Raw genomic sequence first — 23,388 nt, 5'->3', positions numbered from 1 at the left:
AATTTAATGACTTTGAATAACTTTGTGTCATCAGCAATTTAATTACCTCACTAGTTACTCCCATCTCTAGATCATTTATAAATATGTTAAAAAGCAGTGGTTCCAGCACAGACCCCTGGAGAACCCCACTAACTACCCTTCTCCATTGAGAATACTGACCATTTAACCCTGCGCTCTGTTTTCTTTTAACCAGTTTTAAATCCACAATAAAATACTACCTCCTATTCCATGACTCTCCAATTTCCTCTGGAATCTTTCATTAGGTACTTTGTCAAATGCCTTCTGAAAATCCAGATACACAATATCAACCAGCTCACCTTTATCCACATGTTTGTTCACCCCTTCAAAGAAATGTAGTAGATTGCTTTTGAATATGCTCTGTAATTTTGTTCTTAATAATTGTCTCTACCAATTTGCCCGGCACTGACGTCGCCCAGCTTTCTTCTGAGACAGTAACTCAAACATTCAGAAAGTTCTCTTCCGCTCACTGCTTACTACATACATGCCCCAACTACATTATGGAAGTACCCCCTAACCATTTCATTGAAGAACTCACAGCCCACCTAAACTCTATGTTCCATGTAGGACAATTCCTGCTGGATAAGGGAAACATTCTGCTCACACCTATCCCAAAAGATAAGAAAAACACCAGCAATATTTCAAACTATAAGCCAGTTGCATCCATACCACTAATGATCAAGATGATGGAAGGTATAGCGACCAAACAACAGAATACATCAACAAATTCTCCATATTACATGATTCCCAATCAGGATTCAGAACCCACCACAGCACTGTAACAATGCTGATCACACTTCTGGCTAAATTCAAACATGAAATCTCAATAGGCAAAAACATCCTCCTACTCCAGTTTGACATGTCATGTGCATTTGACATGACGGACCACCAAATCCTACAAAGAATTCTCAATAAGTTAGGAGTTGAAGGGAAGATACTTACATGGTTCAAGGGTTTCTTGACCACCAGGTCTTACCAAGTAAAATCAAATTGCTTAATCTCTCTACCTTGGAAAGTGGAATGTGGAGTCCTATAGGGCTCACCACTCTCACCTATACTGTTCAACCTAATGATGGCCCCACTAGCCAGGTCCCTATCCAAACAAGGCTTCAATCCCTTCATCTACACCGATGACGTAACAATCTTATATCCCCTTCAAAAATAACCCATCAGAAATCACCTCCAAAATCACGAACATCATAAAAAACAGAGAATCCTGGGCATCAGCCTTCAAGCTGAAACTGAACAGGGGAAAAACACATTGCCTCATACTCTCATCTCCACACAATACTGAACACTTCACAACCATCAACGCTTTGGGATCATCTCTCCCAATCTCAGACAATCTGAACATCCTAGGAATCACCATAGATCGTGACTTATCATTATAAAACAAGACTAAGGCCAGTACAAAGAAAATGTTCCACACAATGTGGAAACAAACGGATAAAGAAATACTTTCGAAGAGATGTGTTCTGCGACATGATCCAAACCATGGTTCTAGTCCATGTGGATTACTGCAATGGAATCTATGCAGGGTGCAAAGACCAAATCTTGAAGAAGCTAAAGACAGCACAAAATACAGCAGCTAAACTCATTTTCAGAAAAAAACCAGTTAGAAAGCGCTAGACCTTTTCTCCAAAAATTATACTGGCTACCAATCAAGGCATGCATATCCTTCAAGATTTGTTCTCTGGCCTACAGAATAATTTTCGGCCTCTCACTGGGCTACATGACCACTAATAGGAGCTACCATCCTGAAATGCAACTAAATCAGTGAGAACTTACCTTACCTGCCACTTCCCTAATTGTAAAGGCATTAAATACTAATCCAAACACAATAATCTACACTGGAAGATATCCAATGAATAATTGTAGCTATGTTGTTATTATAAAGGAGGAAAAGCCTCAATCGATGATAGGGTCCTCCTTTGCTGAATTAATTCAACGTTAGGGAGTTCTATCCATTCATCATTGGCTAAAAAACCTCCTCAATAAGTTCCCTCTATCACACTCTAAACTGCTGTGTGTTGATATTGAAAGGGTTCACTTATCTCTCCAGCTCTTCAGTCTTTCACTGTCCACAGCCTGATGGTCCAATAGCTCTATATTGAGGTTTACATTAAATACTAATCAACATACGATTCCAGCTTCTCATATGTTTGTACCAACCTCTGGAACACACTATTGAAAGAACTAAAACTCAAGGGCAATTATTTAATCTTCCAAAAACACCTGAAAGTCCATTTTTTCCGAAAGTTCCTCCCCGCTGAACCAACCTAAGCAAGCAAACTACCGAATCAGCACTACATGCCACCCAATTCACCCAACACCTGAAAGTCCATTTTTTCCGAAAGTTCCTCCCCGCTGAACCAACCTAAGCAAGCAAACTACCGAATCAGCACTACATGCCACCCAATTCACCCCAAACACTTCACGCGTACCTGGGGCAACTATAAATACAAAGTCTGTCAAACTCAAGATAACTGTTAATTTTGTTCTTCTATATAAATTGTAACCTAGTTCTATACAAACTGTTAACCAATTTACATTGTTTTATACAAACTGCAACCAACTTACTCCAGACTCTTGTAAGCCACATTGAACCTACCAATAAGAAAATGTGGGATACATATGCAGAAATAAATAACATAAATATGCTATTTGTCTTGATTCCACTTGAATATGAATTATTCTGTTTATTGTATGCTCTTTATCACCTGGACCAGCAGCATAGTGTGGAGCTGCCTAATAAGAGAAATGGATAGTGAACAAGGGGAGCCTGGTTCAAATCCCACTGAAGCTTGTTGTGATTCTGGGCAAGTCACTTAACCCTCCATTGCCTCGGTTACAAACTCAGATTGGGAGCCCTCTATTTTGATAGCTTTAGTGTATATAAGAAATTAAATAAACATTAAAATTAATTTCTTTCTCAGCCAATTCCTGCTTCAAAGGTTAGTGGGTGGCAAATCAGGTGAGATTGGTTATCAATGTATGCAGGAACATTTAACATAGTAAGAAGGAAGAGAATCCTGGGATGCTGTAGTCACTTTCATAGTTTCCAAAATATGGAAGATCAAAAAGGGATTCGGAGGGTTAAACAATGACAGGGAGCTACCCATGAGGATCTGGTGGAGAACTGGAGATCAGTAGAAATAGTCAAATTTATTGATGATGAAAGTAATAGCAAATGTGGATTATAAGGAAACAACCTCCTTGGCAAAAGAGGATGCTAGTTCTTGGGCTGATGGAGATGGGTTGGAATTGAGTGTGTGGGGGAGAGGCTGGATGGAAAGATGGGTAAGGAAGGGAGATGCTGGATGGATGTGGAGAAAATGATAGAGTTAGTGAAAGACTGGGGAATATGAGAAAGGGGAATAGGAGAGCTGAGGTAATGGAAAGAGATGGAAAGTTTTAGGTAGATGCAGTAAAAAGAGGGTAATTGAAGCCTGAATAGTAAAGAATAAATTAAATTTGGACTGAGAGGCAGAAAAATAAATGGAAGAAAACAGAAAGAAAAAGCAAGAGAAAATGGTAAGAGTTGATAGAACATTGAGGAAAGCATAAATCAGACTTGGACCAAAACAATTAGAAAAATAAAATAACCAGAAAACAAAGGTAGAAAAAGTAATTTCATTTTCTATTTCATGACTAGATTATATCTGTTTTTGGAACGTCCATTTCAAAATCTCTGCTGATTGGAGCTTGAGGGTACTTGATTTGGAGTTGAGAAATGCTGCTCTAAATTCTGAAGTTTCTCCTAAGTTTTTATCGTATCACATCTCTATTTCAATCTAGATATTCATTCACCAGTTAAAATTCAACAGGGATAAGACCAAGCAAATGTTTTTCTGAATGTATACGCTCACAGGAGGAACAGTATTTATATTAGTTACAATACATTATAAGCACAAATTACATGAATTAACTTCTATTATTTGTTTTCTGTTTTCATTAGTAAAGAAAGGGCACTGTTCGGTCAATGGAATGATAATGTATGACAAAGCAGTGTGGTCCCCAAAGCCCTGTCTTACTTGCCTATGCACAAATGGAAAGGTGGTTTGTGATGAAATGATGTGCCCTCCACTGAAATGCCTCAGCACCATGATCCCTGAAGAATGCTGTCCAGTCTGCGCTGATATTGGTATATTCTTTTCATTAGTGAAATAAATGAGTATGAACAGCTCTAGCAGGTTAAGATTCTTCTAATACTTGTTTGTCTTACATTAAAGCTGTATTTTATAGGCATCTTTCATGGTCAAGTGTGTCAAAATATCTTATAACTATAAAAGTATACAAAACAATGATATGGTAAATTACAGGACATCAATAAGTTGGCAGAGAAGTGTACAGTTAGCAGTCATAGTTAAAGGAGAAGAGAAGAATATTAAGAGACTGAAGTGAGGCATAGAGATGAAGAGTAAATGAGACAAAAGTCTTTTGGATAAAGGGTACAGTTAAAAAAAAACCCTGCCAACAATTGTTTATTTATTTGACAAATTTTATTTAACAAGCATTTATAGCCTGCACATTCAAACAGGTTACAATAAAACAATCAAAATCACACATACAAATAGAATAACAATACAAAAAAATGATTAAAACTCACAACCAACCTTAAAATCCCAAAGATTCCAAACTCCCATCTAATATCAGGAAACTTCCTACCAAATAAAAAAGTCTTCAATTGTTTCCAAAATAAAGATAAAGAAGAAATTTGACGCAAAGTCAACAGCAGAGCATTTCACAATCTTATGTGCCAAGAAAGAGAAACCCACAAATTAGAAGACTGTTATAGAGAAAAATGCTAGATATAAACTGAAATAGGCAGCAGCAAATTCATGAAGGCATTAACAACAAGTTCAGTTTCATATACTGCTTTTCAAATGCCATATGATTTATAATTCAACAATCTGAAAAGAACCAGTGGAGTTATCTAGAATAGGGCAGTCAGAGCTGCACTCTGTGCCCATAGGCCTGTTTGAAAAGCTTTCAGGCCTGCTTTAAAAGAAGAAATAATAAAAGATACTAAACGCCTTGGAATATCTCTACAAGTATTTCCATACAGTACAGAAACAGTTCACCATTTAGCTTACAAAAATAATTGCCAAGGGCTTGATCTAATTTTGCACATGACCCACATCTGAGTTCCAGAGGAAGGTACAGTTTATAGTCCCTGGTTCTTGGCTAAAGAGTTGGGAGGGGGATATAAAACCAGGAGAAAAAAAAATCTCTGTATAGTGGAAATGAAAGCTCATGGTGCCATACTCCATTAGCCCAAATGATACAAAGGAGAAGAAAACCACCAAGCCAAAAACAAAAATTTAAAAAAACAAAGGGTATATGATAAGTAAAAAGGAAAATTAGTTCTTACCAGATAATTTTCTTTCCTTTAGTGCAACAGATCAATCCAGGACCAGTGGGTTATGCCTGTCTACCAGCAGGTGGAGATAGAGGACACAGAGTTGAACTATGCCTTATGCCCTGATGCTCGGTGCCATTTCTCAGTATACCGGTAAGAAAGCAATGGAAAGGGAGCAAAGCCAAACAGTACCTGCAGAAGGCCAGCCTTGTGCATAGGCAGCACAAACCTGGGGGGAAAAGGAACAGCCTGTGGCTGTTCCATCGCCAGACCCCTGTGCTCCGCAGGCAGAGAAACCCCAAAGGCCACATGCTGCCATACAACCCACTGAGAAGGAGAATGAACAACTGGCATGCGGGAAACCAAATTGGCTGTGTTTCCCGTGCTAGCAGCATCAGAGGGAGAAACTGTGGTGCTCACTGCAGGAGCCGACATACCTGCTGGGGAGCCCAGAGAAGAAAGCAGAGCCGTAGTCGAAATGCTCTCCCCCGACTACTCCTGCCACTGAACTGGCAAGGCAGAACAAGACAACAAACCCTGGACACGAACTTATGAGCCCTCCACTGGGGAGGGGCACTTAGCTGTCTCTTAAGGGGTTGCCATTGGGAACAGCACTTACTGCCCAGGAATAGTGCCCCCCCCCCCCCGAGTCCACCCGGAGCTACTCTGCACAGATGCAGTATCCGGTACTGCTCTCTCCATCACAGCACTGCCTAACCACTAAAATTGGTTTATGATTTTTTATTTCTTTTTTTAAACACAGAGGAGACTTGAGGCAGGCAAAGTGAGAGCAAATGGGAAGGGGGAGGGAGGGATCTAGCTCCATTAGGTAGTCGCCAAGCAGCCGTGGCCAGCCGCTACACCCCAGGTTCCACTGAAAGAAACCAGGAACAGGAGACAGACCCCAAAATCCACGAGAAGTTGGTAGACACGTCCACCACCTGCTGGAAATAGAGGCATACTGGGAAATGGCACCAAGCATCAGGGCTTAAGGCACAGTGCAACTCTGTCATCTATCACCACTTGTCTTGGATTGATCTGTTGCCACACTAAGGAATAGGAACTTATAAACTTTATGTCCAAATATAATGAATATGTTGTTCTATAGTTCTAATATGTTTCTTGCTCGTAGGGAATAATGTTTATTGCCATTAACTTTCCTTTTACCTTATGCTATCATTCTTTCCCCCCCCCCCCCCCCCCCCAATTTACATTCTCATATTCAGCATTACAAAATATTTCATTGGATGACAAACCTGAAATTTCTGGTGATTCTTCAGAACCAAATGACCCCAGGGATCCAGTTATTGTGCAGCCTTTACTTACTCATGAGATGACCAAGATACTTACAATGGAAGAGGAAAGAATTCAAGCAGAAAAAAAGAACATTCAAATTAAGGATGAAAAACAGAGGAGAAGAAAAGAAAAGAAACTTCAGAAAGAGGAGAGAAAAAGACAAGAACTTGAAGAGCGTCGTAAGGAAAATAAAGAAACACAGAGGAACACAGAAGAAGAAAGAAGAAAAGCATATGAGGAAGAAGAAAGAATATTGGAAGAAGAAAACAGAAAAAGAGAGGAAAATGAGAGGGGAAAGGAAATGAGAAGACAGGAAGAGGAAGAAAAAAGACAAGTAGAGGCCAAACGTCTAGAAAATGAAAGAAACCAAAGAGAGAGGGAAGAGGAAGAGGATGGAGAAGACGACGAAGATGATGATGGAGAAGACAACGAAGATGAAGAAGAAATTTTACGAGGTGATGTTTTCCGTAACCCATCTAGTCGCTTTCCCAGTCCTGCGCCACCTGAAGAGATTCCTTTCATGCAACAACCATTACCACAGGGCTGTTTTATCGCTGGCATTAGTGTCAGTTGCACAAATGCCAAACTCAGTCAGATACCACCAATTTCAGATCTAGATATAAAGCGTTTGGACCTTCAAGGTATGTCAAGCATTGATGCTTTATTTTATAAAAAAATTTAATTTAATATTTAATAATGATTACTTGGGTTATTGTCCAGTCAAATAGAAATACCTTACACCCGCACAACAAGATTTTGACCCAAGTGTTTCTCTATAAATTACTTGGATGCAAGAATCACACTGGAAAATATTGAATTTGTGACTACAATCTCATTGTTGATGTAAACTTGTCCCGCCCACTCTTGGAAAGGGTGGGATATAACGGCACTGCTAACTGTAGATGCTAGTACAACATAATTCTGCACATACAATAACAGAAGCCTCATTATCATAATAGAAGCTACTTCATTCTATCATTTATATACAAACTTGGCAAGCCGCCTCCCCCCCCCCCCTTTTTTACAATTTTGCTATGATAGTTGAGCATTAAGGTGGTCATTTTTATAAAGTTTCTTCAAATTGTAAAGCGAAAATACTTACCTGTAAGCAGGTATTCTCCAAGGACACCAGGCCTTATATTCCCACATGCCAGTAACACGAGATCATGTTTCCAGTCTGGAGCTTGTAACAAGCATAAAACAGGTCTTTAAGCGCGAGATGCGCTCCACTGCACATGCATGAGTGCCTTCCCGCCTGCCACAAGAGTGCAGTACCAGCAGTACAATATAAAGCATAAGAAAAAAAGAGACAACTCCAAGAGGAGGTGGTGGGGTATGTGAGAATATAAGGCCTGCTGTCCTCGGAGAATACCTGCTACAAGTATCTTCACTTTCTCCGCGTACAAGAAGGCCTATAATTCTTACATGTGGGAATCCCCAGATAGGTTAATTGGACCTAGTTATCGTGTTCTCAAGCATGAACACATCAGACATTCCATTTTCTCTGTCCAAGCTCCTCAACTACGGAATGACCTTCCTCCATCTCTGAGACTGGTAACTTCCTTAACAAAATTTAAAACATAATGCATACTAGCCGTTAAGCCCGTTAAAACGGGCGCGTATTGGAATGTTTTTTTTTTTCCAAGGCCCCCCTCCCGTTGCAGCTGCAAGGCCCCCTGCCATCCTCCTTCCCTGCCAGCTCCAAGGCCCCCTCTGTCCCTCCCTCCAAGCTCCAAGGCTCCAGTCCTCCCCCCTTCCCAGCTGCAAGGCCCCCTGCCCGCCCTCCCTCCCTCCCTCCCAGTTCCAAGGCCCCAGGCCCTCCCCCCCAGCTCCCAAGGCCCCCTTCCCTCCCTCCCAGTTCCAAGGCCCCCTGCTCTCCCTCACAACTGTAAGGGGCCTCATTCCCTCACAACTGTAAGGGCCCCCCTGCCCTCCCTCCCAGTTCCAAGGCCCCCTGCCCCCCCCCGTGCCTTCTTCCCAGCCAGCTGGAAGGCCCCCTTCAGTCCAGCCCTCCCAGCTCCAAGGCCCCCCTCCTTCTGAGACCTCCCATGTCCCCTCCCCCCCCCAAGGTAGCCGCCCCCGCCCCCCTTCACCCGGCCCGGGCCCTCTCTTCGTTATTCAACTTACAGCAGAGCCAAAACAGCAGCAAGCAGCAGCTCCCGTTGGCCTTCCTTCACTGCCTGTGCCTCGCCCTCGTGTGACATCACGTCGGCGAGGGCGGGGCACAGGCAGGGAAGGAAGGCCGACGGGAGCTGAAGCTGAGCTGCTTGCTGCTGTTTCGGCGCTGCTGTAAGTTGAATAACGAAGAGAGGGCCCGGGCCGGGTGAAGGGGGGGGTGGTGGCGACTCCGGGGGGCGGTAGCGGCTACCTTGGGGGGGGGGAGCGGTAGCGACGTCAGCGGTTCCCTCCCTCCCCTTCCACGCAGTTTCCCTCTCTGTCCCGCCCCCCTCCCCCCGTCATCAAGTCTTGACGCGGGGGCGGGACAGAGAGGGAAGTCTCTACTGCGCATTTGCAGGTGAGTCGGTCACTTGCCATTTATAGGTTTGATGGCTAAATTTCTCTAGCTCTTCCTTTTCCAGGGAACTCCAGACTGTATAAGCCCCTTTCCATTTGTTTTGTTCCTCCTCCTGCACTATCATTAATGGATTTTTCCCTTTTTCTCCTTTAAGTCCAGTCCTGTCTTTGTCTAGATAAAGGTTTGTTTTTAGTTTAATGTTATTTTAGATTGTAAACTGCCCTGAAGGCTCCCAAAGGGCGAGGTAGCAAATGGAAAATAAACTTGCAAATTTGGATTGGACCTCAAAACAATGATGAGGGCAAAAAAAGTATTTAACCTAGAACTATAACAATCCGAGTGAGAGTGCAGCCTGGAACAGGACAAAACAGGCCTAGGAGGGTGGAGTTGGACTCGAACTGTCTGTCCAAACCAACTATCAAGTCGGGTTTCCTGCTCAAGGCAGTAATGAGATGTGAATGTGTGAACTGAAGACCACTTTGCAGCCTTGCAAATCTCTTCAATGAAGTCTGACCTCAAGTGGGCTACCTAGGCAGCCATGGCTTTGACATTGTGAGCCCTAACATGACACTCAAGGGTCAGCCCAGCCTGGGCATAAGTGAAAGAAATGGAATCTGCCAACCAATTGCAAATAGTGTGTTTCCTGATAGAGACCCCCCATCCTGGTGGGATCAAAAGAAACAAAAAGTTGGGTGGACTGTCCGAAGGGCCTAGTCCGCTCCAAGTAAAAGACCAATGCTCGCTTGCAGTCCAAGGTGTGCAGTGCAATCTCACTAGGATGGGCATAAGGTCGGGGGAAGAATGTTGGCAAGATAATCAACTGGTTCGGATGGAATTCAGATACAACCTTAGATAGGAACTTAGTGTGCATGAGGAGACTACTCAGTGTGCTGCTGCGGCTAGGAAAGCGAATAGAATGTTGGGTATTATTAGGAAAGGTATGGAAAACAGGTGTGAGGATGTTATAATGCCGTTGTATCGCTCCATGGTGCGACCGCACCTTGAGTATTGTGTTCAATTCTGGTTGCCGCATCTCAAGAAAGATATAGTAGAATTGGAAAAGGTGCAGCGAAGGGCGACTAAAATGATAACGGGGATGGGACGACTTCCTTATGACGAAAGACTAAGGAGGCTAGGGCTTTTCAGTTTGAAGAAGAGACGACTGAGGGAAGACATGATAGAGGTATATAAAATAATGAGTGGAATGGAACAGGTGGATGTGAAGCGTCTGTTCACGCTTTCCAAAAATACTAGGACTAGGGGGCATGCGATGAAACTACAGTGTAGTAAATTTAAAACAAATCGGAGAAAATATTTCTTCACCCAACGCATAATTAAACTCTGGAACTCGTTGCCGGAGAACGTGGTGAAGGCGGTTAGCTTAGCAGAGTTTAAAACGGGGTTAGATGGTTTCCTAAAGGACAAGTCCATAAACCACTACTAAATGGACTTGGGAAAAATCCACAATTCCAGGAATAACATGTATAGAATGTTTGTACGTTTGGGAAGCTTGCCAGGTGCCCTTGACCTGGATTGGCCGCTGTCGTGGACAGGATGCTGGGCTCGATGGACCCTTGGTCTTTCCCAGTGTGGCATTACTTATGTACTCTGCTATGATGAAACTTCATATAAGGTGCATCCACTACTTAAGGCCTGAAGCTCACTGACCCTGCGAGCTGAAGTGATGGCCACCAAAAATATAACCTTCCAGGTCAAGTACTTTGGATGACAGGTATCAAGTGGCTCAAAAGGAGCTTTCATTAGTTGGGTGAGAACGATGTTGAGGTCGCATGACACAGGTGGCGGTTTGACAGGGGGGGCTTTGTCAACGACAAACTTCTCATGAAACGAACACCTAGAGGCTGTCCAGAGATGGGCTTACCCTCTACATGTTGATAAGCACTAATTGCACTGAGGTGAACCCTTACAGAGTTGGTCTTGAGACCAGACTTGGAGAGGTGCAGAAGGTATTGAAGCAGAGTCTCTGTAGGGCAGGAACAGGATCTAGGGCCCTGTCCTTAGACTAGATGGCAAACCATTTGAAAGAACAATATCTATTAGTAGAATCTTTCCTGGAAGCCAGCAAGACTTTGGAGACACCATCAGGAAGATGAAAGGAAGCAAATTCTTAGCTCCCAACATCCAAGCCATGAGGGCCAGAGACCGGAGGTTGGGATGCAGAAGAGATCACTCATTTTGCATGACGAGAATCAGAAAATACTAAAATCTCCACAGTTCTTTGGAGGATAACTCCAGAAGAGAAGAGGGAACCAGATCTGTCGGGGCCAGTAGGGAGTGATCAGGATCATGGTCCCACAGTCTTACTTGAGTTTCAGCAAAGTCTTCCCCACAAGAGGAATGGAAGGATACACATACAGAAGTCCTGTCTCCCAATGAAGGAGGAAGGCATCCTACGCTACCCTGTCATGGGCCTGGAGCAGATTCAAGGGATTTTGTGATTGGGCTGAGTGGCAAAGAGATCTATGAAGGGGGTGCCCCATGCTCGGAATATCTCACGGGCAACACCCATGCTGAGTGACCACTCTTGTGGTTGCATGACCCTGTTTAGTCTGTCGGCCAGGCTGTTCGATTTACACGGCAGGTAACTTGTCTTGAGGAGAATTCCGTGCTGGTGAGTGCAATGCCACATCCGGAAGGCCTCCTGACACAGAGGGTATGACCAGTGCCCCCCTGCTTATTCATGTAGTATGTGGTAACCTGATTGCCTGAGTGAGTACAATTTGGTTGTTCAGCCGATTTCTGAAAGCCATTAGAGCGTTCCAGATTGCCTGGAGCTCCAGAAGGTTGATGTGGAGATCTGATTTATGGGCTCACCAAGTATACTGAGTGTGAAGCTCATCTAAGTGAGCTTCCCACCCCAGATGGGATGCATCTGTCATCAGCACCTTTGTGCCTGTGGAATTTGGAACGTCAGTCCCGGAATCAAACTGGATCGAACTGTCCACCAGAGCAGGGACTAAACCAGCTCTGGCAGATGACATCCTCTAAGTTCCCAGTGGCCTGACACCACTGGGAAGCTAGGGTTCACTGGGTAGTTCTATGTGAAGACATGCCATCAGTGTCCCATGAATAGTAAAGGCAATGTGGTCCAACAGCCTTCATCATCTGTTGGCCTGTGGCCTGCTGAGAGGCAAGGGTGACAAGAACGTCTGCCCTCACCACAGGGAGAAAAGCCCGAGCCAGTTCAGCATCTAGCCAGCTCCAATCGCTGGACAGGGAGCAGATGGGATTTGGGGTAGTTTAAAACAAACCCTAGTACCTCTAACACCCGAATAGTCCTCCGCATGGACTCCTGAGCACAGTCCTTCAATATGCTCTTCACCAGACAATCGTCAAGATATGGATACAAATGGACACCCAGTCTGCTTAGTGATGTTGTGACTACTGCAAGACACTTGGTGAAAACCCCAGGAGCCGATGCGAGGCCAAAAGGCAACTGGAAGTGACGTGTCCCTAGCCGAAATCAAAGATACTTCCTATGAGCTGGAAGTATTGGAATACGAGTATAAGCATTCTTTAAGTCCAGCGAGAATAGCCAATCATTCTCCTGAAGCCTGGGAGGAAAGATGCACAGGGAAACCATCATGAACTTTTCTTTGACCAGGAATTTGTTCAGGCCCCTTAGATCTAGGATGGGACTCATTCCCCCCCCCCCCCCCCCCCCGTTTTATTTTGCATAAGGAAGTACCTGGAATAGAATCCCTTCCCTTCTTCCCCTGGTTGAATGGGTTCGACCTCACAGGCCTTGAGAAGGACAGAGACTTCCTCTGCAAGTACCTGCTTGTGCTAAGAGCACACTGTGGGCAATCTGGTGGTCTCTGTAATCAATGCAGAGTGTAACTGAGACGGACTATTTGAAGAACCCACCAGTTGTAGGTTACAAGGGGACACCTTTCTTGGTAAAACTTCAGTCTCCCCCCAACCAGCAGGTCATCCGGGATGGTCACTATTACAGTGGTTATGCTCTGCTGGAGCCAGTCAAAAGCTCGTCCCCTGCTTTGACTGGGGAATTGCAAGGGCCTTAGGTGCACACTGTTGATGAGAACAAACACGCTGGGTCTGAGCCTGCTGAGAAGCAGCAGCACACCTACGCCTCTAAGTATTCCTCTTTGACTTGCCAAAAAACCTCTTAGAGGAGAAGGCAGGTGCAGAAGGTGTCCAGCAGGAGAGAGAATTGATAGTATCAATGTGTTTTTTGATGAGGCCAGCGACCCCCTCCACCTTCTCTCCAAAAAGATTATCCCCCTGGCACGTATCCTCTAACCTCTGCTGGACTGTCACATCCAAGTCAGAGACACACAGCTATGAGAGTCTGCATATCGCTATACTCTGGGCAGAGATCCTAGAGGGCCACATCAAAAGTGTCGTAGGCACCCCTGGCCAAGAACTTGCGGCACGCCTTCTGCTGCTTGGCCAGCTGGCGAACAGATTCAGCCAGCTCTGGTGGGAGAGAGTCTACCACCTCAGACATACTGTGCACCAAGAACCGCAAGTACAGTCTTATGTAGAGCTGGTAAGATTGGATAAGGTAGATGAGCATGGAGGCCCAATACATAATCCACCCAAAAGAATATAGAGTTCTAGCTTCTCTGCCAGGGGGCACAGAAAAAACTCCTGGCCCTTTTGAGTTCGGATTCCACCACTAATGAAAGAGGTGGCAACTGGGGCCTATCAAACAAAGGGGAAGACTGAATCCTGTACATGGTATCAATCTTCTTGGGGAGGAGAGGGACTGACAGAAGGGAATCCCAGTTCTTCACTTGAATGTCTCTTCAGATCTCATGAAGCGGGACCATCACATCCTCTCTAGGGGGAGAGTCGTAGTCCAGGACCTCAAACATCTTAGTCCTGAGTTCATCCTCCACTTTCAAAGGAATTGGGAAGGCAGCCGACATCTCCTTTACAAAAGATGGGAAGGAAAGACTCCCAGGTGGAGACTTACTCTTTTCCTGTGGAGAGAAGGGATCAGATGGGGTGCCATAGGACTCCTCCTCTGAGAAGTACCATGGATCCTCCATTAAGTCCCATGAGCGCTCCTCATCGGTATCAGCCAAGAGCTCCTCAAGGGAGGGCTAAGAATGAATCCGTCTTGGTGAAGAGGTAACCATAACCTCAAGAGCCTTGACTCTGGGTCCAGCCTTGACTCCAGCGAAGCTTCCTCCACCAATATCAAGGGTGTGTCAACATGGGTGGCAGGTGATGCTGAGATCGCAAGCAGCATTGGCGTTGTAGACCTTACTGCAGGTTGGTGGCCACGTGGGACTAAAGCAAGAGGCATGGCTGGAATAAGCACCCCAGATGCCGATGCACTCTGCATGAACCCTGCCAAAAGCTCAGGGAGCAAGGCCCAGAGGCGCTCATTGAGGGAAAGGCTGGGGTACTAGTGTAGAAGCATCCTGCTAAATCTGTGGGACTGAAGCAAATGCCTAGTCCTGGCTGTGTGGAGACCCATGCATCAGCACCTCCTGTATGAAGGGAGAGTGGTCCTTTGAGCACTGATGCTTCTTAGGACTGGGAAAACCCTTGATGGCCCAGAGCTCCTGGCCCCATGCATCAAGGGGGATCGATACCAATGCTTCTTCCAGTGCCTAGCATCAATGCTCCCGGTGCCAATGAGGATGACGTTGCGTTCTCACATCAGCTTGGGGTCGGGTCCGACGCTGATTAGTCCTGGGGGGCCTGAATAGTGGCTGGCATCGAGGCAGGTGGAGACCCACTTGATGCACAGTCACTCCCAGAGTGCAAGGGTCTTGCAGATATATGGACTGATACACCCGAAGCAATATCCTATGCCGACGCTGAAGACACCAATGCCAACACCGACGTTGAAGCTTTGGACCTGGCTCCAAAAATCTTTTCTCTCTGAGACTCTCTGGCCAACTGTGCTCTCTTCATCATAGGAAGACAGAGAATACAGTTTGCAGGGATATGATCAGGCCCCAAACACTGCAGGCACAAAGAATGTGTGTCTTTGCCACAGATGGTCCTGTTGCAATGAATGCAGCATTTGAAGCCACTGGGAACCTTCAATGATATGAAAGGAAAAATAGCTGTGGAAAACAACTCAATGGTGCTAAAAAGGTCAAAGCACCAAAAAAAACAAGGGAAAAACCCTACTAGAGTTCAGGCCTAAACGCAGCCTAGCGAGTATGGTAAAATAAAGAAAACTAAGGGTGGGAAGGCACTCGCACATGAGCATGTCTCATGCTCAAAGACCTGTTTTAAGCTTGTTACAAGCTCTGGACCAGCAATGTGGACCCGTGTTACCCAAATGTAAGAATTACAGGCCTGTTTGTCCTCGGAGAAAATATGTTTTACTTTCAGAAAACTGCATGCAATTGTAAACCTATATAAGTATACATGCCAACAAGAGCACATGTAGTTTTCCACAGTCTGCACATAGTGCTCACACACATTTATTTTTCTTTAAAGCAGGTATATATTTGTGCACTACTGGGGATAGTTCTGACAGCCTACTTCACAAAGGCACATAGACATCTGTGCTGCCTTCATAAATTAGCATAATATCCATGCTTTTTTGGACATTTCACATTGGCCTCCTGTTATGAATTTACCTCCTGTTACAGTTATAAAAATCTAATTTATTGAATAAAAATGATAAAATTATTGCAGACTTAGGGGTTTATTTTCAAAGCACTTAGACTTACAAAGTTTTATAGGTTACTATCAGGCTCATTTTCGAAAGAGATGGACGTCCATCTTCCGACATAAATTGGCACTTAGACGTCCATCTCTCAGAGACATCCAAATCGGTATAATCGAAACCCGATTTTGGGACATCTCTAGCGAAAGTCCGTCGCAAGGACGTCCAAATCTGAGGGGGGCATATCGGAGGCATGGTGAAGGCAGGACTTGTACATAAGTACATAAGTAATGCCATACTGGGAAAAGACCAAGGGTCCATCGAGCCCAGCATCCTGTCCACGACAGCGGCCAATCCAGGCCAAGGGCACCTGGCAAGCTTCCCAAACGTACAAACATTCTATACATGTTATTCCTGGAATTTTGGAGTTTTCCAAGTCCGTTTAGTAGCGGTTTATGGACTTGTCCTTTAGGAAACCGTCCAACCCCTTTTTAAACTCTGCTAAGCTAACTGCCTTCACCACTTTCTCCGGCAACGAATTCCAGAGTTTAATTACACGTTGGGTGAAGAAAAATTTTCTCTGATTTGTTTTAAATTTACTACACTGTAGTTTCATCGCATGCCCCCTAGTCCTAGTATTTTTGGAAAGTGTGAACAGACGCTTCACATCCACCTGTTCCACTCCACTCATTATTTTATATACCTCTATCATGTCTCCCCTCAGCCGTCTCTTCTCCAAGCTGTATAGCCCTAGCCTCCTTAGTCTTTCTTCATAGGGAAGTCGTCCCATCCCCGCTATCATTTTAGTCCCCCTTCGCTGCACCTTTTCCAATTCTACTATATCTTTCTTGAGATGCGGCGACCAGAATTGAACACAATACTCAAGGTGCGGTCGCACCATGGAGCGATACAACGGCATTATAACATCCTCACACCTGTTTTCCATACCTTTCCTGATAATACCCAACATTCTATTCGCTTTCTTAGCCGCAGCAGCACACTGAGCAGAAGGTTTCAGTGTGTTATCGACGACGACACCCAGATCCCTTTCTTGGTCCGTAACTCCTAACGTGGAACCTTGCATGACGTAGCTATAATTCGGGTTCTTTTTTCCCACATGCATCACCTTGCACTTGCTCACATTAAACATCAACTGCCATAGCCGCCCAGTCTCCCAGTCTCGTAAGGTCCTCTTGTAATTTTTCACAATCCTGTCGCGATTTAACGACTTTGAATAACTTTGTGTCATCAGCAAATTTAATTACCTCGCTAGTTACTCCCATCTCTAAATCATTTATAAATATATTAAAAAGCAGCGGTCCTAGCACGGACCCCTGAGGAACCCCACTAACTACCCTTCTCCATTGTGAATACTGCCCATTTAACCCCACTCTGTTTCCTATCCTTCAACCAGTTTTTAATCCACAATAGGACATTTCCTCCTATCCCATGACCCTCCAATTTCCTCTGTAGCCTTTCATGAGGTACCTTGTCAAACGCCTTTTGAAAATCCAGATACACAATATCAACCGACTCCCCTTTGTCCACATGTTTGTTCACTCCTTCAAAGAATTGAAGTAAATTGGTCAGGCAAGATTTCCCCACACAAAAGCCATGCTGACTTGGTCTCAGTAATCCATGTCCTCGGATGTGCTCTGTAATTTTGTTTTTGATAATAGCCTCTACCATTTTCCCCGGCACCGACGTCAGACTCACCGGTCTATAATTTCCCGGATCTCCCCTGGAGCCTTTTTTAAAAATGGGCGTTACATTTGCCACCCTCCAATCTTCCGGTACCATGCTCGATTTTAAGGATAAGTTGCATATCACTAGCAGTAGCTCCGCAAGCTCGTTTTTCAATTCTATCAGTACTCTAGGATGAATACCATCCGGTCCAGGAGATTTGCTACTCTTCAGTTTGCCGAACTGCCCCATTACGTCCTCCAGGTTTACCGTGAAGTCAGTAAGTTTCTCCGACTCGTCCGCTTGAAATACCATTTCCGACACCGGTATCCCACCCAAATCTTCCTCGGTGAAGACCGAAGCAAAGAATTCATTCAGTCTCTCCGCTACGTCTTTGTCTTCCTTGATCGCCCCTTTTACCCCTCGGTCATCCAGCGGCCCAACCGATTCTTTTGCCGGCTTCCTGCTTTTAATATACCGAAAAAAATTTTTACTATGTTTTTTTGCCTCTAATGCTATCTTTTTTTCATACTCCCTCTTGGCCTTCTTAATCTGCGCCTTGCATTTGCTTTGACACTCCTTATGCTGTTTCTTGTTATTTTCAGACGGTTCCTTCTTCCATTTTCTGAAGGCGTTTCTTTTAGCCCTAATAGCTTCCTTCACCTCACTTTTCAACCAGGCCGGGTGTCTTTTGGAGATCCGTCTTTCTTTTCTAATTCGCGGAATATGTATGGCCTGGGCCTCCAGGATGGTATTTTTAAACAGCGTCCACACCTGTTGTACAGTTTTTACTCTCTCAGTTGCCACCCTAAGTTTTTTTTTTACCGTTCTTCTCATTTTATCATAGTCTCCTTTTTTAAAGTTAAACGCTAACGTATTTGACTTTCTGTGTACAGTTACTTCAACTTGGGCGTTCCTAAGACTTGGACGTCTTTGAGCCATAAAGGAAAAAAGCAGAGACGTCCAAGACAAACTTGGACATTTTCACCAGGACCTGTTTTTATTGCAGATAAGGCACAAAAAAGGTGCCCAAAATGACCAGATGACCTCCCCTTACTACCCCAGTGGTAACTAACCCCCTCCCACCCTCAAAAAACATCATTAAAAATATTACGTGCCAGCCTCAGATGTCATACACAGGTCCATGGAGCAGTTTTAGTGGGTGCAGTGCACTTCAGACAGGTGGACCCAGGCCCATACCCCCCCTACCTGTTACATTTGTGGAGGAAACAGTGAGCCCTCCAAAACCCACCAGAAACTCTCTGTACCCATATATAGGTGCCCCCCTTCACCCGCAAGGGCTATGGTAGTGGTGTACTGTTGGGTGTTGTGGGGGGCTCAGCACACAAGGTAAGGGAGCTATGTACCTGGGAGCATTTTATGAAGTCCACTGCAGTGCCCTCTAGGGTGTCTGACTGGTGTCCTGGCATGTCAGGGGGACCAATGTACTAGAAATGCTGGTTCCTCCCACACCCAAATGGCTTGCATTTGGATGTTTTAGACTTGGACGTCTTTGGTTTTGAAAATGGGCGAAAATCAAAGACATCCAAATCTAAGGACGTCCAAATCCAAGGACATCCTTGGTATTTTTGAAACGAAACATGGACGTCCATCTTTTTTCGAAAATGACCTTCTCCCCGCCTCCGAATTTGGACATCTTTGTAAAATGTCCAAATTCCGACTTAGGCATTTCTTTTGAAAATGCCCCGCTATGTAACTTTGTAAGTCTAAGTGCTTTGAAAATACTAAGTGCACCAAAGAAAGTAAAAATGTACAAATGACAACATTAACATACCAATACTTTTACGTGTATCTATGTTTTTTAAACAATCTGAGTTGAAAAACTGCAGTAAAAAATATTTTCTTCAATATTCCAGGCAATTCGATAAATTCCATTCCTAATGAAGCGTTTAATGGGATGCCAAACTTAGAAATTATTGATCTTAGCAAAAATAACATCACTTCTAATAGCCTTGGTCCACAAGCATTCAAGGTACGAAGCATTTCATATTAAATGTGATTACTAGAAACATCGGTAATCATATAAACTGAATGAGTGAATCCTTGAATTATACGCTTTGACTTCACTTTACATTTTAACTGAATGAGGGAACAATGCTGTAGTAAGCAGGAATGGCATAGTATTATTTTAATCAGATATTCAATTATGCTCAGCTTCACTTTACTAGATTCTCCATTAATATATAGTATATGAAGATCTAATCAGGCAATTTTCGTCAGATCAGCGAGTGTACTTCCGTTTTGGCTAGACTGAGCCATGCAGTTTTCTAGGGGCATCACCGCAATCCTCATTGATCCTCAATTAATCTTTTTTTAATAAAAGTTTTGAAAACTCATATTTTTCTAAGTTTCAATTTCCCAATTTTATAATATCATCAATTGTTTTTCTTTAGAAATACATAGCTTTCTCAGCTTTACGCTTTACTCAGCTTTAGTATAGCTCATCCTGGAGACCCATTTCCACCGACATAAGTCTATGTTTCGCTGTACGCTGTGTTAAGGTAGTCTCCTTTTTCCTCATTGCGGCTGCGATGAGGAAAAAGGAGACTACCTTGACACAGCGTACAGCGAAAAGACCTATGTCGGTGGAAATGGGTCTCCAGGATGAACTAAAGCTGAGTAAAGCTTAAAGCTGAGTAAAGCTAAGTATTTCTAAAGAAAAACAATTGATGATATTATAAAATTGGGAAATTGAAACTTAGAAAAATATGAGTTAAAAAGTTTTGTAAAAAAAAAAGGTTAATTGAGGATCAATGAGGATTGCGGTGATGCCCCTAGAAAACTGCATGGCTCAGTCTAGCCAAAACGGAAGCACACTCGCTGATCTGACGATCCCATAATAAGAAAATCGCCTGATTAGATCTTCATATACTATATATTAATGGAGAATCTAGTAAAGTGAAGCTGAGCATAATTGAATATCTGATTGATGTACTCCCTTCACTAATTATATTATCATATGCCTGGTGAATATAGTGATAATATTATTTTATACATCACGCAGGGGTTCTTTTTCTAAGCTACGTTCAGTGCTAATGCATGCATAACACAGCAAAAAGAAAAAAAAAGGCTAACATGGGACACGCTAAAGTATCCTGATTTAATTTTAGCATGTACGCATACTAACCATGTGTTATTTTTTAGTAACTGCTTTATTGAGGGGGCGTATAAGGGGCGTAAAGTAGGTGTTTCTGTGCTACCCAGTTAGCACATCTAAATTACCACCCGCTGTTTAGTGCACAGTTAATGCAGGAGCCCTTACCGTCTTCTAAATAGGTGGCGGTAAGGGCTCAAGCAGTAATTTTTAAAATTGGTCAATGCTAACGCTAACATTTGCACATGGCTATAAATTAAAGGAAAATATAGGGTATTTATGGTCTTTGTAAAAATGGCCTTAGTGTGCGTGAAGGACCTGCATAAGGGCACACTAAGGCCAACGTCTTACTGCAGCTTTGTAAAAGTACCTCTTAGGGAGGAAATAATCAAGGTGCATAATGGACTTAAGTTGTGCTATGTGTCCTTTAACATGACTTAAAGGGCTCTAACACAGCTGGTCTTGCCCTATTAAGATGATATTTATGTCACCACAGGTTATATAGTGAGATGCAAAACATGCAAATCCATGTAAAGCAGCTCATTACTATGTAAAAACCAAAATGCAACTTGCAGTGTGTACCAAGTGTGTACATTCATGGTAAAATAACCCCAGCCAGTAGGGGAAAATTAGGTTCTTACCTTGGTAATTTTCTTTCATTTAACAGCACCAACATGAACCAACTCTCTCAGAACTCAGAAAGATAAGGAAGGGAGTTCCTATATAGCTGCCACCTCAAAAGTCCCCTTAGTATTTTTCAGAGATTAGGAATCAACTATCTGGGAAGATGGGTATATAAGTGAGACTATGTCATTGTGGTATCTTTGGAGAAACAACTTTTCTTTGTTTGTTGATAAGCAGGATAAATCAGCCACATAAATGAGGAATCCAATAGCTGAGGATTGCCTTCATTGTGTTTGATGATCGATCTTGTCAAGCAACCCAGTACATAGTCTTTATGGGAAAGTTGATTTAATTAAACAGGCATTGTAGAACTATTATCTGAAAGGACAGGCTCTTCTAGACACCCTGTCTAGAAGACAGTAGTGAGATGTGAAGGTGAGAATGGATGACCCATGTTGCAGCACTACATATTTCCTTGATTGGAATTGAGTACAGATCCACATGCAAAACTAACACAGCACTTTTGTATGCCTTTACTGAATCGTGTATCTGCAATCCTGCAAAGTCAAAGTAGTGAGTAATACAATTAGCTAGCTAGTTCAACAGAATTGAAAAGTTGTGTTAGACTACCAACATGGCTGTGTTCACTTAAAAAGAGAAGTGCCCTCTTATAGTCCAATGTACACAGGATCTGCTTACCTTTATGAGTATGAAGTCTTGGAAAAAGTGAGAAGTACTAAGGATGGGTTGATGCCACCCTTTAGCAAGAACTTTGGTTGGGTTTGAAGAACTACTCTGTTGTGGAAAAATTGTAAAATAAGAGAAGTACTTGCAATCCATTTACTCTTCTGGTTGAAGTTACTGTTATTTAAAAAAAAAAAAAAAACATTTTACGATAGGTAATTCAGCTCTGCCAACTCTGCAGGCTTAAGCTGAGGCTTTATGAGCTAAACCAGAAACATACTAAGATCCCATGGTCTGATGATTTCCTGAATCATGGCTTTGTACTCTATAAGCCTTTCATAAAATTAGTCATCAATGGGTGGAGTGACATCAAGTTTCTGGGATAGAGAAGACATTTAAAAACTCTCAGCTATAAATGAACAGGAGTCGGCCTTCTTTCAATGGAAAGGAAGTTTTGGAATGAAGGGTAATAGGATAAGAGTGAAAGGGGATAGACTCAGGAGCAAATCTAAGAAAATATTACTTTACATAAAGGGTGGAAGATTGGTGAATAGCCTCTTACTGAATGGCAAACCTAGTGAAGATATTTTGGCAAATCGTTTGCTGTTCTGAGATCTTCCATATTTGAAAGTCCATTAAAGTACTTGTTATTTGAAGAGTTTTTATTTGTTTTTGGAGGAATTTGATTTATATGTAAGTATATGTATTCTCTGTTTTGGGGGGATAAATATGATTCTTTTTCTTTGTGTGCATATTCCGTCATGCAATTTTATAACAGTCATTTTGGGCATTAAAATGTTTTACATGTGGAAAATTCTTTACAAAATTACTATATATTATCTATATTTCTAACCTGTACCAATCTTGCATTTCTTTAGTTTTTTATCATCTATGTGTCTCAAAAACTCATGCAGTACACATTTCTTGACTTTTCTTAGTCCAATAAGCGATACCCATCTACAAAGAAACCACTTAGCTCCAGGACTAATAAGAATGAAATTACAAAGCGAACTCATTCTACATATGACATTAATCTGCAATACACATGTTTATTTAATAAATCACTGCTTTTCTTCTCCTTCCAATGAGACCCTGAAAAATTTGAAACGCTTATACCTGGATGGAAACACCCTGGCACAGTTCCCCCCTGATTTACCATCAACATTAGAAGAAGTTAAAATAAATGAAAACAATCTCCAGGTTATTGATGAACACAACTTAGAAGGTAATTAACATCTATGTATCACAGTGGCCATTCTGTTCAATTGCTCAACCAAGCTTCTAGTCTTCAAACTTGCCTGCAGCTCCAGTAGAAAGGAGTCTCAAACATTCTACAATGGTGACAGCTCATAGTCAAACTTAGGGTCCACACAAACCAGATTCTTGAAAGACTGCCACTTGCTGCCTCCTAATCAAAGAACTGTTACTGCAATGATTAGGCTATCCAGAAGAGCAGTTAAAAATGG

At 43.1% G+C, this 23,388-nt stretch overlaps 1 protein-coding gene across 3 annotated transcripts in view; it reads left to right on the top strand.

The window, feature by feature from the left end:
• The window catches only part of LOC115472732 (extracellular matrix protein 2-like), a 62,633-nt gene that overhangs the window by 32,601 nt on the left and 6,644 nt on the right, over positions 1 to 23,388 (top strand). For all 3 annotated transcript variants that reach the window (XM_030207115.1, XM_030207113.1, XM_030207114.1), the window contains exons 3-6: positions 3,977 to 4,162; positions 6,607 to 7,317; positions 19,377 to 19,492; positions 23,012 to 23,147. In XM_030207115.1, coding sequence (XP_030062975.1) covers positions 3,977 to 4,162; positions 6,607 to 7,317; positions 19,377 to 19,492; positions 23,012 to 23,147 — 1,149 coding nt within the window. The remainder of the gene's footprint in view (positions 1 to 3,976; positions 4,163 to 6,606; positions 7,318 to 19,376; positions 19,493 to 23,011; positions 23,148 to 23,388) is intronic.

Source organism: Microcaecilia unicolor, chromosome 6, assembly GCF_901765095.1.
Source record: "Microcaecilia unicolor chromosome 6, aMicUni1.1, whole genome shotgun sequence".
Classification (NCBI taxonomy): Eukaryota; Metazoa; Chordata; class Amphibia; order Gymnophiona; family Siphonopidae; genus Microcaecilia; species Microcaecilia unicolor.
The sequence above is the reverse complement of the archived record's forward strand: the minus strand, read 5'-3'. Positions and strand labels throughout refer to the sequence as shown.